General features: G+C 39.7%; 1 protein-coding gene across 1 annotated transcript in view; it reads left to right on the top strand.

Annotated features, from left to right (window-relative positions):
* Nucleotides 1-12,560, top strand: part of LOC135715434 (protein dissatisfaction-like) — an 86,433-nt gene extending 73,873 nt beyond the window's left edge. The window contains exon 7 of the mRNA XM_065238712.1: nt 11,693-12,560. Coding sequence (XP_065094784.1) covers nt 11,693-11,997 — 305 coding nt within the window. The 3' untranslated portion in view covers nt 11,998-12,560. The remainder of the gene's footprint in view (nt 1-11,692) is intronic.
* The last annotated feature ends 5,604 nt before the right edge of the window (nt 12,561-18,164 follow it).

Here is an 18,164-nt window from a genome sequence, read left to right as displayed (position 1 = left end):
AACTGACCAAACAAGTTCAACATGCGCCTCTTAGCGACGTCTGGGAGGTTCTTCAACAAGTTGAACTTGATTCTATCAGCCCCCGGAGCCGAATCGCCACACGAAAGGAGCGCGAGTGAGAGCTCCAGCATTGAAAAAGGCTGGCTGGTCTACCGAATTCGTCGTTTCGCGAGGAATCATCTATGCCGGCACAGAATCAGGACATACTTTTCGCGCGAACTTGAGAATCCAACTTGAAGACCGGTTACGCATCCTTCGCGCCGCATTCCAAAGCGTATTCATCGACGTTTCGCGCGATAATCCGTCCACGAATTGCCGCCAGTATCCGCGTTTCTTGGCTTTGATGAGGCTCTTGAGTTCGCGTTCAAGAGCCGAGTACGCTTCGAAATGTACGGGTGTTCCACGTTTCCGGAAAAGCTTAAACGCGTCGGACTTTTTACGATAAACCTCAGTGCATTGCTGGTCCCACCAAGGGGAAGGAGGTTTCCTACGGAAAGACGTTCCTGGAACCGGCCGAGTTTGAGCTTGAAGCGCGCTGTCCAAGATCAGATTGGAGAGGAAGTTATATTCCTCCAACGGTGGAAGCCCTTCTACCGACGTTAGGGCATCTTCTATCACATTCTTGAACTTTGTCCAATCGATATTACGGGTAAGATCGTACGCGACGTTAACGGGTTCCGACGGATTGAACCCACTGGTAACTGAAACTTTGATCGGCAAGTGATCACTACCGTGGGGATCTTGGATCACATTCCACGTGCAATCCAACGATAATGAGTTAGAGCAAAGTGTGAGGTCTAATCTACTTCCATTCGAGGATGGGCCAGCCAAACGTGTTACTTCTCCATTGTTAAGAATTGTCATAATAAAGCTGTCGCAGAGGTCATATATCAAAGTAGAACGGTTGTCATCATACAGTTCCCCCCAGCCTGTACCGTGGGAATTCAAATCTCCCATAATCAACCGTGGAGCAGGAAGTACCGAACAGATATCTGAAAGTTGTTTGCGATTAACAACGGCTCTAGGAGGAATATAAACAGAAGCAATACAAAGGCTCTTACCTTTAATAATAGCCTGACATGCAACAACTTCAATACCTGGAAATTGTGGAAGATTCACTCTATAGAAGGAATGGCACTTTTTGATCCCCAAAAGTACCCCTCCTCCACGCGAATCCTCACGATCCAGTCGAATAATGTTAAAATCATAAAAAGGAAGATCGATATCTGAAGAGAGCCAAGTTTCACAAACAGCAAATGCATCACAATCATTATTGTGAATTAAAAACTTAAAAGAATCTAATTTAGGCATGAGACTTCGACAATTCCACTGTAGAACAGTGATCAAATCCCCGACCTCGTTTGGAAAATTATCCATCGAAGGAAATGATTGCTGCAATGAGGGGCAACTTCAATGTCAATTGCTTCAAGAGGGTCTTCACAGAAGGAAGCATTGCCAGAACAATGCTTTTGAGAGGATCAGAAATATTGAGGTACTTGAGAATATCGTCCACAATTTTATCAAATGAGAACAACCCGGATGAAGAAGGGGCTTCTGTTCTTAAAAATGGGCCATCAGGGGTTTTTGATGTCCCCGGGAGAGATGGAAAATTCTGGTTATAATCAGTTCTGCGGAAACCAGGAGGAGTTGAAACTTCCTTTTTTCCATCACTCCTTGATTTGGGCAAGCTGATTTGGGGTTCCTTATCTGCAACTTTCCGCGAACGGATGCGTTTTCGTTTCCGTGCAGAACCTTCCGGAAAACTGAAAGAAACTCCCTCCTCAGCCAAGTCAGAGTCAGACTCGTCATCAGACAAAACAGCAAAGGGGTTTTTGTCGTTGGTTGATGGTGTGGCTGTTTTTAGCATTGCTGCAAAAGACTGCCTGGAACGCTCCTTAAGAGAGCGTTCTAGTTTCTCCCCGCGTTGTTTGTACGCCGGGCACGATGAGAGACCATGAGGAGTTCTCTTACAGTACACGCATTTTGGTGCAGTGACTGTGCAGGCGCCATCCTCGTGCTTCTCCCCGCATTTGGAACAGCGTGCCTTGCTGCCACAGTGAGAGGCCGTATGTCCCAACTGTTTGCAATTTTGGCAGTTCATGACCCGAGGAACAAACAAACGCACAGGTAGCCGAAGTTTTCCCAACTCGATGTAGTGAGGAAGGGCTGAACCAGAAAAGGTCACCCGAAACGAGTCTGTGGGGGTAAAGCTCTTTTTACCCTCGCTGAAAGATACTGAGTTCAGCTTCTGGACTTCCAGTATCTCAACCGTGGGAAGCAAGGCGTTCTTGAAACGGCCAACCGCTTGCTTCGCCAAGATCTCGGGGGGTCAGACTCGCTTCGGTGACCACACCTTCGATCTCCACATTACGAGCTGGGATGTACACTCTATACTCGAGTGAAAAGAGCTGGGAGGCAGCAATCTCGTTAGCTTGTTTCAGGTTAGAGACGACAACGCGAAGTTTATTGTACCTCACCTTCGAGATTTCGGTCACGGCCGAGAACCGCTTCGTCAGATCATTAGTAATTTGCATTACATTCAAAGGTTTCTTTTTGGGCTGAAAGTAAACAACCCATGGGCCAGTCGAGTCTTCTGGGTAGGCTCGCGATCGGGGGCTTATCTGTCCCTGTACATTACCAGACTGAGATGACGAAGCAGCGATGGCATCATCTAATTTCTGGGATAACAGACGTTTTCGACCCTTCTTGCTATCGCGTGGCAAAGTGGCGTCTTCCGACAAAACGTCCATTTCGTCTTCCGACAAAATGTCCATTTTGCCGTACTAGTGGGAGCGAAAAACGCTCTACCACTGCAACGATAATCAAAATTACTCGGACACAATACACGAAGAAAAAAAAATATTAACACAGAAACACAAACTTAAAATTTAACAGATGGGAGAAAGAAAGAAACAAGAACAAAAACTTATCTGATAATCCTATACTACTATCACCGAGCGTTTACACAGCAGCAGCGGAGCGACGCGCAGCTTTGATGATCTTCGATCCGCGTGTGCGGGCGGTCTTCGTTGGTGTGTGCTAGTATGAAGCTCGGCACTCAGCTGAACACACGATGATGGATGAGCGGTTTGAATGTGGAGGCAGATGCTGACACTCGATGACGATGATCCATGTGCACAGGTATGCGTGACCACGCACCGATGGTGCGCAAAATGATTGGCGAATTGCCAATCGCAAAAACAATTTTCGATGATTCCGAAAACACACTTTCTTCTCAGAAAAAAACTCACTTTTTGATAAATTTATCCGGAATTATGCCAGGAATCACTAAGCGAGAAAAACTGATTATTTACGTCAGATAATAGCGAGAAAACTTCCAAATTAACGGAGCGCGAAACAAGTCGACCGTACTTCTTGCTAGGACGCGGTGGTGACCTTCTGCTTCTTGGATTGTGACACTTCTTACGTGGGGATTTTTCCTGCTATCAACTTATTTTTTTTTGTACCTTACAATCTCATCTCTCTCTCTCTCTCTCTCCTGCTCTCAACTTAGCATTTTTGAAGCACTTCCACAGATATTAACTGAGAGTTTTCACACTAATCCAGGTCTCTGCCGATCGGTAAATTTAGAACTACAGTACTGTTCGTAAAAAGTTTGAAAATCTTTTAAAAATCCAATAATTAGTAAATGTATTCCGAACTTGTACAGACTTTGTTAAGCTACCCCATTTAGCTATAAGAAATAAAATTTGTCAATTTTATTGATTTATCACGTTTAACGGTCATTTGAAAATTTTACCGACTTGATCTTCTTGTTCAAAAACCCGGTGAAACTCTACTGACTTTGGTGATCTGTATTAAGTGTGATGTTTATCAATTGAGCATTGTTTTGTATATCGTATGGCAAGCCCAATGATATATGATACTCTACATGTCCAGGAAAGATACGAAAATTTCCAACCAGAAAGAACGGTATACCCCGTACAGACTATGGCTTATATCATGTAATATAGGCTGTCTTGCAATGAGCAGTCATACATCTAGTTTTCACTGGAAATCCTATGTATGAGTGCTCATTGCAAGACAGTCTATATTACATGATATAAGCCATAGTCTGTCCAGGGTATTATGCCCCGTACAGACTATGGCCTATATTATGTAATATAGGCTGTCTTGCAATGAGCACTCATACATCTAGTTTTCACTGGAAATTCTATATGTGAGTGCTCATTGCAAGACAGTCTATATTACATGATATAAGCCATAGTCTGTACGGGGTATTAGGCTGATTTACGCCAGACCGAAGCACGCTGGGCCAAATAACGATAAGGTTCAATTTACTTTGATGGTTTTTGGAAAATTTCAAAAGCAGTTTTTTCCGACGCATTATTTCAGATTGCAAAAAGCTCGCACTATTCGATCCCTTTTGATATTTTACACAAAATGACGCGAGCTTTTTACAATCTAAAATAATACGTCGAATAAAACTGCATTTGAATTTTTAAAAAATGCATCAAAGTAAAGTGAACTTTAAGCTGAGGGACGTTTGGTCGCAGAATGTTAGGCCGAAGGATGTTAAGTTACATGGGGGCAAGTTGCTTATACTCGCTGTAGGTTACTCCTTCGGTTTGTTTTCCGTCGATCTTGTTTTTCGTGCTGAGCACCATTGCTACCGACGCCAGGAAGGCAGCTCCCACACCTGGACCCTACCTATCGACCCACCAACTCATGAACCGGGGACCAACGGCTTGATCAGAGATGTTATGCCTGAGAACATCAAGGCGGCGCCGACTGGGATTGAACCCAGGCCTGCTGGGGTGAGAGGTAATCACGCTTACCACTACACCACCGGCAACACTGTGTAGGTTACTCTTAGACTAATAAAAGTCGTGAGGTGTCTCAAAAGTCCCAAAGCAGCTTTCAAATGACCAAAAAACTAACAAGGGACAGCCCTATGAGGTTGTATGCAATGGTGACGTAGGACTACGTGGTCTTATATAATAAATGTTCTTTGTTAACTGCAGCAGTAGCTTGTGTTTTGTGTAGGAATAGGAATTTGAGCGGGATCCTCTCTGTTTATACTCTTTAGTATGACACGCTAAACATAGATGGCCCACAGCGACTCACGAAGAGCTACTGATTTTGATCAATAGCGGTGCGGCTTATTCCTCCTTCTATGGATGGTCATGTGGGCTCCAGCTCGCTGATTGCAGACAGCCTTTCGTTGCGTGCTGGAGAACAATGTTCTACGTCACGCGCCGAAAGCACTGCTGCTGCTGCTGATGCTGACGACCGGACACCACCACACACGGTGATTGGAACTGAATCCGATCAGCGGTTGTGGACAGCCTTGAAGGAATTCAACTTTAAAGTCTGTGTTAGGGAAATCGCTTTTCGCAGGCAATAGGTGATAATTTTAATTATCATAGCAACAGTTGCACATTCGTGCAATTTCCCATAGTGACATTTTGAAAAATGATAAAGTCTTAAATTTAACAAATGCGTAGACATATTTCTGATCGATTGGGGATAAAATTATTGAAATTCGTCCAGAAGCATCTGAGTTATTAACTTACAAAATCTTTCATAACTTTGCTACATGTTCCATTATTAGTTTTCATAAAGTGTAACCCCATATAGAAATCACAGACGTAGTCAGACGTCAAAAACTGTTGGTGAAAGTTTGGAAATTGTTTGCCATCCCTGCTGCGCATCACATAACAGAAATGGAACTTCGAATCCAAAAGTGGTTGCTTTTTTTTCTGAACACTAGCGCACCTAATGATAGAAGGAAAGCTTTGCCTGCAGTTTACATGGGCAGCATACTTTGATGGTGTGAGTGTCCATAGAAAACCCGTGTGAAGGGCATCCACAACCATCACTTCGTGAACAAAAAATAGCTGTCACTTTTTCATGCACTGATGTTCTGTGTGCGCTTCAGGTATTAGATATAGTTCCGAAGAACAATAGGGTGAAGAACTTTAGGCTATAATTAGATCGAAGGGCGTTTGAACGAAGGACGTTTTAACGAAGGACGTTTGAACTAAGGACATTTGAACGAAGGACGTTCGAACGAAGGACGTTTGAACGAAGGACGTTTGAACGAAGGACGTTTGAACGAAGGACGTTTGAACGAAGGACGTTTGAACGAAGGACGTTTGAACGAAGGACGTTTGAACGAATGACGTTTGAACGAAGGACGTTTGAAAGAAGGACGTTTGAACGAAGGACGTTCGAACGAAGGACGATTGAACGAAGGACGTTTGAACGAAGGACGTTTGAACGAAGGACGTTTGGTCGATTGAAAAACCTCAGAAAAAGTTGAAAGTCAAATGGTCAATGTCCAAAAGATCGAAGGGTCAAAAGGTCAAACGGACAGCAGGTCAAATCAACAGAAGGTCAAATCAACAGAAAGATAAAAAGTCGAATGAAAATTAAAGGGACAAATGATCGAATGAAAAATAAAGTCACAATTGTCAAAAAGTTATATCATAGATTTAAAATAATAATATAATTAAAGGACAGAGCGGCTATATGCTGCGTAAATAAAATAAATCATGACTTTGAGTAATCCAACCGAAAGGCTCGAAAGTTATTTCTCACTTTTGAAATCAACTTCATCTTCTTTGAAATAATACCGATTTAGAACACTCCAACTGAAATTGTTCGAAAGTTAGTTCTCACTCCAGCATTCATTTTTCATTCGACCTTTTGTACATTCGAACTTTTTGTCCATTTAACCTTTTGTCCCTTAAAATTTAATTTGAACTTTTGTCCATTCGACCTTTAGTCATATATTAGTTCCGAAAATTTATGAATTTTAAATCAAGCATCGACATTACGGTATGCTGAGACAACAGAACTAATGAAAACGGTGATATCCAATGGCAAAATAATTGGAAAATAATATCATAAATCTAAAAACATTACATTTTTCTAAATTAAAACAAAAAAAAAAAAACAATATAAAACATCGACATTAAGGTTTTGCTGAGGGTTCAATTTTTGTTCATCTTCTTTTCCTTTATTTACGTCGGTCTCTGTTCCGCAATCTAGTGCCAATCACCGACGGACATCGATTGCCATCCATTGACGGCAATCGAGTGTGTAGGAAGGCAGCATCCACACCTGCGTAGGATATCGCACCCATTCAACACACATGGGCCTGGACCAACGGCTTTACTTCCCTTCCGAAGGAAGACGTGACCAGAGATTTTTATGCCTCAGAAAAATCCCGCAGACCTCGACTGGGATTGAACCCAGACCTATTGGGGTGTTAGAAAGCAGCCACGCTTACCACTACACCACCGGCGCCGGCAATTTTTTTTTTGTTCATTATGAGATAAAAAATATATTTACGTGTACATTTTCTCAGGGATCTATGGAAAAAAACTGATTTTCTTCGATTTTGATATTTTTTTCAATATTTTTAGAAAAATAAAAACGACCCGAAAAAAATATTTTCAGGGCAAAAACTTCCCCGTAAAGCATTTTTTGAGTTTTTTTTTCAAGATTTCACTGAATCAAGCCAAGAGTATGTCGGATTAAGGAGAGCCGATGTGGGGAGATACCATAGAGGTAACTCTAACACTAATCGGTACCGAAGAAACGTGCTCAACTTTTTGGCTCAGCTCTGGTACTATCTTCGGTCCCAAGCTAATCGATGCACCCCTCGAAACATAGGAAAATCCACGAACCCCTCATTTTATCTGTCAAACGTTCATAGCGAATCAAAACAAACATAGTGCATTACTAGAGTTTCGACTAGAATGGGGTACGTCAATCGATTTACTTACGGCTAGTCAAGTAGTGAGCCAATTTAAAATCGATAGTTTCATATTGATTGTTGGAGATACTGTATACGCAGCTAGTACCGCAAAATGTACAATTTGAGGTACTAGCTTCAAAGAGTACAGTGGTGAACTTTGTGCCTCTTTCGAAGGCCTTAAATGCATTAATGCTAAATATGTAATATATCATGCAATTTGGCGTACTTTCAATTCCAGCTGTTTATTATACTTACCCCGTAAGAGAAAAACGGGATTTTTTTTTATTTTACGGGCCCAGGACAAGCCTTCATTCCATAACTATGCTCAAAGCAACAATCTGAAGGATAATTAAATTAAAAAGCAAAAAATAACTGAAGAAACCATAGTATTATCATAGAGGTAACTCTAAGACTAGAAGGTCCCGAAATAACATGCTCAACTTTTTGGCTCAGCTCTGATACTCTCTTCGGTTCCAAGGTAATCGATTCACCCCTCGAAAAACCAATAACCCCTTATTTTATCTGTCAAACTTTCATAGCGAATCAAAACAAACATTGCGTAGTACTAGAATTTCGACTAGAATGGGGTACGTTAATCGTTTGCTTGGGACCAATAGGCTAGTCAAGTAGTGAACCAATTTAAAATCGTTAGTTTCGTATTGATTGTTGGTATTATTATTGCCATTCGATGGCATAAGAAGATGAAACTCGGTTCAATTTGTATGGATTTATTTCATTTCACCACGAAAATCATAAATTAGCTCTTTTCATATGGCATTCAGAAAGTCATAGAAAAAGGACACGCCGCTTAGCTGGTGCTAGAACTATCTTTTGACAGAAGTATCCTAGTAAAACAATAATCTTAGGACGTTGGGACGATGAACGTTAGGACGATGGTCGTTAGGACGATGGACGTTAGGACGATGGACGTTAGGACGATGGACGTTATGTTGAAAAACTTTAGATTGAAGGACGTTAGGACGATGGACGTTAGGCCGAAGAACGTTAGGTTGAAGGACGTTGGATGAAGTGCGTTGCACATAGTTACTAGGGAAAAAATCTGGCCAAAATTGTGCAATGCTTTTTTGAGTGATATTTTGCATTGAATATTTAATAATGAGTCGAATTATAAAAAAAAACAGGAGTCTGGATAAGTTCTCACAACTAATATGTCCAGAACAACTTGAAGTTTCATTCGTTCAATGGTCGAAAAAAAATTAAACTCTAAATTATGTACTTCCCAAAATGTGTAAACATCATTTGACATAGAAAATTTCAAATGAAGTTTTGAAAGTTAGCGGGGGAATTTTCTCCAACTAATTTAGGTAGTGATAATTTTGAAGTAAAAAAACATTAACCACCAGTGGACGAAATACTTTAGGACAAATGATAGCAGTGAGTTTAAATTGATGTACCTGCTTTGCATAATACGAGAGTATTAAATAAATCGGATAAATTGATTGTATTACTTCATTCGTGAAGTTAACGATTTACATAGTTGGAGATGCTTAACGTCAAATATCAAACTTGAAGTGGTCATTTTATACGATATATGAGGAGGAAAGTTTAGAGTTGATAGTTCCGTTAGAGTACGGCAGTGTGAAAATTCTATATAGATAGTAGAAAGCGAGCCAAGGACAATTTTGAGAAAGGTACGATAGAACTCGATTGATTTACACTCAAGTCGCCATCTGATTTTCCATCAATCATAGCTTACTAGCTTACCATCAATCATAGTGTCATTGGTCGAAATGTACAATAGCAGCACCTCCACCCGTGTTTTCTTGACATCGTTGATGACAGGAGCACATACAGAGGTAGAGGCAACAATAGCTGCAATTTCCAAACCTATCGATTAGCTGCTTACGGAACTATCAACACTATACTTTCATCTCCTCAGATATCGTTTAAAATGACCAATTTAAGACTGATATTTGACGTTAAGCATCTCCAACTAGTTATGTCGTAATACTTGTCATTTTTTTTTAATGCATATTAAGTCGTATATGATGTCAAATTGAATCACTAACAAAGTAATTTGCACGTATATCTTCTTGGCATTTCACGCTTCTGTAGCAAGCTGTAAAGGATCTCATCTAACTGATTTAGATTCACTGCTACAACATTTTTTTTATATTGTCGCGCTTATGCTAAAATCTCATTTGGTGACAGTCGAAGGATTCTACATAGGTGTGTACTTTAGATAGTATTTTATAGCAATGGCTTGGGGAGCGAATCTTGGATAAAGAGTCACCATGTGTCAATCAATGGGCGCATGTTACCGAAAACATCATGTGACAATAAGCATTCATGACCGAGAAATGATTTTACAAAAAATCTTCTCAAAATAGCTTTTTTTATTTTTCGCTGGATATGCGCCTCTATGCATATGCACTGCCTCTTAAGTGTTTTGCTTTTTGCTAGATGTTATGTAGGTTGCATACATTTATGCGCTATCCGTACGTTATTATTTCGGAATGTATACGTTTAGTTTGCATTTAGTACACTTTTATAAGGTTCCCACTATCTGTAGCTCCTGCTTTTCGTAACTCATAACAGCAATTTAAACGTCAAAGGCTGTTAAAGAGAACTCAACTCAGAACTTTGCACATTAAAAATGATAATTTGTGATCGAAAAGCATTCTGTTTTCAAAACAGATCACGAAGCTGGTAATGCAGCAAATTGATTCATATATCCCATGTTAGGAATGCTCTTATTTTTGCCTATTACAACTCTTACAAATCGTTGAACAAATCTTACATAGACATTAAGAGTCCTGACTGGGAAATCCCGGGACAAAAATCCCGCGATCAGAAAAATCCTGGATTTCATGAAAATTGAGAATTTATAACCATGAAAGCTGTTAAAACTAGCTGGAAGAGCACAACAAAATGCTGGAGCAATTTATCAATCTACAGAATTATTGAGTAAATACAGCACGCAATAATTGTAGATTGGTGAATTTTTGGTTGTATTTCGATAAAATTCATCTTCATAACAACTTCATAACCTATATATCAAGTTTGCTGAGTTACCTGATATTTAACAATGGATGGATTGACTAGAGCGATGGGACAATTGGCTGGTTCTAATTTACCCAAAAAAAACTGTCATCTGTTTTGCGCATTGCCTTCCGTTAAACAGCTGCTAAAATGAACAAGAACAACATCAATTTGAATACTGGAATTAGTTAAATGTAAACGATAGATGATGTTTATTCAAACAGAGCTTTCTCAGGGAAGAACCTGCCAACGACTGAAATTATGTTTAACCTAACCTAAAAGAGCTTTCTCCTTATGAGTTGATTGGAGACTTGACGCACGGTTTGAAAATCGTATTAACTGGTATGAAGAAAAAGTGAACGGATAGTAAAAGAGTTTATTTTATCGGATTCCTCAAACATTTTCTCTAAAATTACATCATTTCTCTCCGATAAAAGCTAAATTCAATTTACTTCTTAAAATCTTATTTAAAGAAAACTGACTACTAGTTAAGACTGATATGTATCCAATTTTTAGTCCTATGTATGACTTTTTCTCAAGCTTCGATATTGCATAAATGCACCATTTTTGGGGAAATAAGTAAGTTTTAAGCATCTTGAAATTTTTCCCGGGATTTCCGGGGTTATGAAAAAAAAAATTCCGTGTCCTAGGATTTTTTCAAACCCGGAAAACTGGACCCTCTACATTGAAAGGTACTCAAATAAACTTTTTTTTTTATTTTTATATATTTTTGTTTTTGTGAGCAGAAATAGTAAATTATTAGATTAGAATAGCAATTAACCCCAAAATACTACGTGTAGGTGCAATAAAAGTTGCTCAAAGTGTCTATTAACGGAATATCGTGGAGAAATGGTGATGAACAACTTTTAATACTGAAGAAAGATGTTGCGACAAAAATAAATCAAATTTTTATTCGTAACCTGCAGTTCAATTGCTTCCTTCCATTTTTTTTTTCTGCAGAAACATCGGAACTATGTGACGTTCAACCGGTAGAGATGTTGCAAGACCAGGCCCAGTGTGTGCTGTCGGACCACGTACGAGTGCGCTACCCCCGTCAGCCAACCCGATTCGGACGTCTGTTGCTTCTGCTGCCGTTGCTGCGGACGATCCGCTCCGTAACCATCGAAACTCTGTTCTTCAAAGAAACCATAGGTACCGTGCCAATCTCTCGTCTTCTAATCGATATGTATCAGATGGAAAAGTACACCGAACTCGAAGCTGGCATGACTGGAGTCAGCAACGGTACCGTTCCAATGAAGCATTAGTCAAGCGGTCTGGGAAAAAAAGATCGTCCCGCACCGAACCGCTTATACAAATTTTTAATTTGAAAAAACATCTAGAGAAAATATGTTTTCCACCCATTTCCTTCCCACGACATGCATGCTGCTTCAGACCGTGCATGAGTGCGCAAAGCCGAAAGCAGATAAAAGTTCAACATGTTCAAAAGAGCAACGGAAGCAGCATAAAAAAGATGTTTTCCCAAAGCGCTGCGGGATATTTGAGTTTTATCTGACAGTGCGAAACGGAATCTCCACTCACCAGAAGCGATGAACCATTTCCGCTCATTCTTCGGTCGGTAACTTTGCGGGTGGAAAACAGAACCACCTCTGCCACACTACATTACAACAGTCTCAAAATCAAGTCCCGAAGACATAGCAGCATCTGGCAGTCATGCGGTTGCACCATTTTTTAAGGAATAAACGGGGACGGTCAGACTTACTGCTGTTGTGAGGAGTGATTTTTTTTTACGTTTTTAACTGAATTGGCAAGATAGCAATTTACATTTGCTGATATTATTTTTCAATCTGTTAAACAAATGCAATCTTCTTTCCTTTCAAAATAGAAAAAATGAGTAAAGAATTGATTGTAGAATAACAATTACTGGCACCAAGTCAGCATTTTGAATGGAATTCCTACACACGAGGACTTGTATTAGTACTCTACAAAACAATAATTCGCTAAAAACCCGTACTCGAAAAATCGAAACACACACACTTCCCTAAAGTGATGTTATAGTCTAGTCAAACGATCCAAACGGACGAAAACAATAAATGCCATAAATCCTAAGTCGTGAATGATAAAAAAGAATATTGAAATTTGTTGAAGAGATGTAGTAAATTTAATGTATTTGTATGGAAACACGCTACTAATAAAACATAAATCGTCATTATATGAACATAATCAAAAATATAACCGCACACTGTAAAATAAACCTAATGATTACTAAATTAAAAGTTACGATTCAAATTACACAAAATAATGTCTTCATTCAATGAAAATGATCACACTCCTCTAAACGTTCGGAAATTCTAATAATGGTGGTTATAATAACCAATTGTATCCCAAGTGTTGCACCATATTACATCGAAGAGGATGCACTTCAATCTCATGTAATTTTTATGGCCACAAAATAAACAAATGCAGTAAAAGCAGCGTAATGTCCATTCATGCACTGGATTAATGGTAATTTTATCCTTTTTGTCCAGTAATAATACACAATATTTTCGACACGATTGAAGTGCATCCACCTTGATGTGATATTATTCTTATTTTTTTGCTGTGTGTACCTTCCATAATTCCAGACCCTTCTTATAGAAATCATCATCCACGAACTTGAACCGGCTATTGGAATGCAGTTTCAGGACATCGTTTTCACTCGTTTGTTCTCCGCAGTTCTCTCGCAGGACAAAGTCAAACGCACACCTTTTGCCTAACCCGTACGATGTACGCGGAGATTTGAAGTATGTCTTCAAATCTACAGGCAAAAAGTGTGCGCCCGCCTTTGCTCATTACTGTCTGCGGCTGTGGAATAGTTCTAGCGACGTTTCATCACTATCCATAGCCCCACGTTGCCGAGAGCATTTCCTGTCGATGGTATGTTATAATGCAATTCTTCTTCACTCAACTATTGTGTTGCTACTCTCGTCATGACCAACGTGGTACGTGGTCATCTCAGAGAGACGTACTGTCGCATTAATGGTCCTTCGCTCATATTCAACTTCTATTCAATTTTCATACTGCCGTACTATAACGGAACTATCCACCTACCCTCTTCTATGATCATTCTCTAGCTAATATATTATCACACTAAAGCTTCATGTTAGATAGCATTTCCAACCAACTCTGAAAATCGCAAACTTCGCGTATGAAGTAACATAAAAACACTTTGAATGTAAAAATACTGTTAAAAACCCCATGGGTATTTTTTAATCGGGGTGACGTGTATGAACCGAAAATAGATGTCTGACGCCATTTTGAAATCCAAGAGAGCGGCTTCCGGTTTCAAAAAATCCTGGGAAATAATGTCAAATACTCCACAATATGGGTAATTTTGGAATCGGGGTGACGTGCAGGCATCGGAAATCCATATCTGAAGGCTTTTTTTAATCCAATATGGCAGCTTCCGGTTCAGAAAAACTAGGAAATACTAGGTTCCGATTCTACACATTGTAGTTTCATTTTATACCTGGGATCTTGACATTTTTACCAACACGGTAACCAGCGTAAAAACATTAATGTGTAAAATTTCAAACATTTCGTGAAAAAAGGGGCCTGCTCATAACATGTGTAAACTGCGTTTACACATTTGTCTGTAAACACAGCAAACGTCAATAGAAGTGTATTTTTTACACATTTTTCAAGAACGGTTTTAACATGTGTATAAATTAATCATTTCTAGAACTTAAATATAATGGGTACGCATGGTTTTTTTATTAACTTCGGAATTTTCTTATTTGTGTCAATGATGAAAAAGATTGCTCGAATAAAATAATATTTTATTTAAAAAAAGAAATGCCATCAACAAAAAGAAGTAGCGGCACCAGTGGTGTAGTGGTAAGCGTGATTATCTCTCACCAGAGCAGGCCTGGGTTCAATCTCAGTCGACGCTGCCGGGATGTTCCGAGGCATAACATCTCTGATCGCGCCGAGGATCACGCCTTCCTTAGGAAGGGAAGTGACCCCATTGGTCCCCGGTTCAAGAGTCGATGGGTCGATAGGTAGGGTCCAGGTATGAGAGCTGCCTCCCTGGCGTCGGTAGCATTGGTGCTCAGCACGGAAAACAAATCAAGGGAAGAAAAACAAAAATCAGTATATGAAGCAAGCAAGCGAGACACCGGACATTGATTATGATTTTTTTTTTCTTAAACTAAGCTAAAACTAAAAGCTATGAAAAAAGTATAAATCACCTACCTACCCTCCAGCATATCCATTGTTGAGCACTGTTCAGTTTGGACTGTAGTTCCTCAATTTTCCTGCTGTTCTTCACTGAAAATATAGCAAATAGCGTGCGTCAACAAAGCAGGATGCAGCAAAGTTTGAAGTTTTTTTTACCCATTAATGAGTGTATATATATTTTTTGACTGATACACCGTGTACTCGCATTATGATTCTTCTGATGAATCTCAAAGATTGTCTTCAGATTGAATCACGTCGTCGATATCTCTTTCCTCCCCCCCCCCCTTATTGTGCAAATTACTGACTTCAGCTGGATCCAACATATCGAACTCATCTACGCGTGGCATTTGATCAACTTACTTTCCTTCCGAAGATAGACGTATTAGGAAATTTTACAACTTAGGAATTCCCAACGATCTCGGCTGCGATTGAACTAAAACATATTTGGGTATTGAACAGTCACGTTTGCTGAACAACCCCTAACGTCGTTTGAAAATCAAATACGTTGTGTTATTGTAGTTCATTATTGCTGTTGTTAAAAATGTCAAAGGAAATTTATGAATTTTTCCCTAATAAGTATAAATAATCGCAATTCCACGTAAAAAAAACCTATCGCAAAAAAAATTGATCAGATTTAACTCAAACGTTGTGAATTTGTTAAGAGTGCACCTTCGAGAGGGTCAAAAAATTGTCATTGTTGACTATACAGAAAATTTTAAACTCAAAATAACATTTAAAATTAACAATACACATTTTAACATTGGGCCAACACAGTGCACTATTCCGAGGACTATTCATCCTTTTGCGATTTATTATACGGACGAATCGAAAAATTTAAAGTTTGCAATTTTGTAGCGGATGAGGGATAAATTCGCCGCCGCACGAAGTTTTGTATCAGTCTAAGGGTCTGTCCATAAACTAGGTAGACAGTTTAGGGGGGAGAGGGGTTGGCAATTATCAACGGTCCATACAAATTAAAAAAAAAATGTACGGGTAATTGTCTACGCAGGGGGAGGAAGGGTCTAGAATCCCAAAAAACTGTCTACGTAGTTAATTAACAGCCCCTATTAACCATCGGGGAACCGGCGAAAGTCATTGTGTACAAAAACACCCTTATTCCAGCTCCATCTAGGTTTGTATTTCACTTGCTGTTGCTATTCGTCTAAGTGGGTTGATCAGGTGTAAAGCAAGGCAAACCACCCACTCATAGTTGAGCATTTGCTTCACGTTGAGCTTGTTGTCAATTTATGTTAATATTAATAATGCATTATTTCTAGGAACCATGACAACATATCGAAACGACTGTTTTTTGCCTTTCCACAACCGGTATTTCAGTATCGAATATTTAGCCGGAATTACCAATATTACCGGTTTCGGTACTACGGTTTCGACCACCCTACTGGGCTCGCTTTCGCATATCGTGATGAACAAATGTAGGGGTACCTATAGACACTGTATATAGACCGGACAATGTAAAATCATGCAATCTGGTAGCCCTGATAAATATCATTAATTTGAAAAATAAATCTGGCATCACTTGAATTTGTTCAAACTTTCAGGGAGCAGCTCAAAAAGCCAAGAAAAAGATTTTTGTTTTTGTTTTTCCTTTGCTTTTGTTTTGATTCCATTCGTGCATAGAAGCTGTTAAATAAAAGTGCAATTTTCGCCTCTGAGAGTTGGAAAATCTTCCATAAACAGTTCATTGAAGTGCGGAAGCGTATCATCCTTCCCGGCAATGCTAAAGTTCTCGAGTCAATCGCCGTTACCGAAGCACCGTGCCAACAGCAGCTTCTTGCTTCGATGTTAATGTAATTTGCATCCAAGAATCATCCAACACTACGGGGCAACCACGGTTTCCAGTGGGTTTCCGGTACTACAGTAATGTCTCCTCCACTAGTTTTTCAGTCGTCGTCTCTACCGTGCTCTACCGTACGTTATTCAGTCGTCGTCATACATCATCAGCTGGAAAATTGTGAAAGTTAAAATAGAGGCTCATACTAATTTGAAATTATACCTATCGTACTGTTGACACTCCCATAAAATGTTTGCTTCTGGCAGATGGACCTCATTTAGCCAGGTGGTTGGGAACGTTTCCCATGGGAATAGAAAAAAAAACAATTCAAGAAACTTATTGATGAATCGAGAGCAGAGATTCAAATGCCAGTGGTCGGATGCTGTTTTAAAACATTAGCTGGGTAGAGTAAACGCAAACCGTAGTGGATGTTGAAATTGTAATCCTGTTGAGAGAGAGGAACCTTTTCACTATCACAAATCCTGCCGCGTACAAATAATATGTTGGAAAAACTTACATTGAGAGAAACAAAATTTTACTAGGTGTTCGCCTCTGTTTATATTTTGCTTTTTGTCAAAACAGCACTAGATCACAATACTTGCTCCTTTGAAGCAAACCAAAGGATGACAGTCCGTTTGGTTACACTTTTTGACAGTTCGTTTGGCTGCATAAGACAAACGTTGTCCAATCCATGGTGGGTATATAAATGGTGATACAGCTTTGTCACTATATAGGCGAGGAGGTCGCGGGGGGGAAAAGTGCGGTTTTAGTGCAAATTGTAAACAAACTCGGTCGCTGTCCCATACAAAAATCCAACATGGCTGAATCATGAATTTGACACATTAGAACACCTATATGTAGTCTCCTTGGTCCAATCTATATACAGTGTCTATAGGGGTACCTGGGGTAACATGCATCGCTGGAGCAGATTGCACTTCGTTCGTTTTAAGCTTAAAATAGATTTTTACAACAAAGTAGTTACCCTACAAGTTAAATCTATGTTTGCTTTGGATACTGTATCAATTTGGCAGCTTTACAACCAGTTTGCATTGGATGTAGATTGTAGAATCAGGATCTAATCATTTATCCTCAGTATCCCTTATCTTCATGTTGCGAGAGAATCGTTGAAGAGACCGAGAGAGAGAGAGCAAAGACGAATGAACGGCAGCCGAGACGGCAGGACCAAGCAGCGCGCGTTACACGTTCTAGACGGTTGCGTATGAACCTTTGCGAAAGAATGTCAAATAAAACTAAAGCTATGTAGCTAAAACTAAAATATTTAGTGTAAAGTGATTTCGTAAATTCCGGAAAGAACGTGATAATTCCGCCTCCGACCCCCGGCAGATTCTACAGTAGATGTTAAGATTTTTTGCGATATTAAACGTCGATGAAAGATATTACCCATTTCCCTGAGGTTAGAGCTCTGATAAAATACCGGTAAGTTTTTTTAGGTATTTCTATTTT

This window comes from Ochlerotatus camptorhynchus, unplaced genomic scaffold, assembly GCF_037179485.1.
Source record: "Ochlerotatus camptorhynchus isolate MF236.1 unplaced genomic scaffold, CSIRO-AGI_Acam_v1.1 ptg000904l, whole genome shotgun sequence".
NCBI classification, from domain to species: Eukaryota; Metazoa; Arthropoda; class Insecta; order Diptera; family Culicidae; genus Ochlerotatus; species Ochlerotatus camptorhynchus.
The sequence above is the reverse complement of the archived record's forward strand: the minus strand, read 5'-3'. Positions and strand labels throughout refer to the sequence as shown.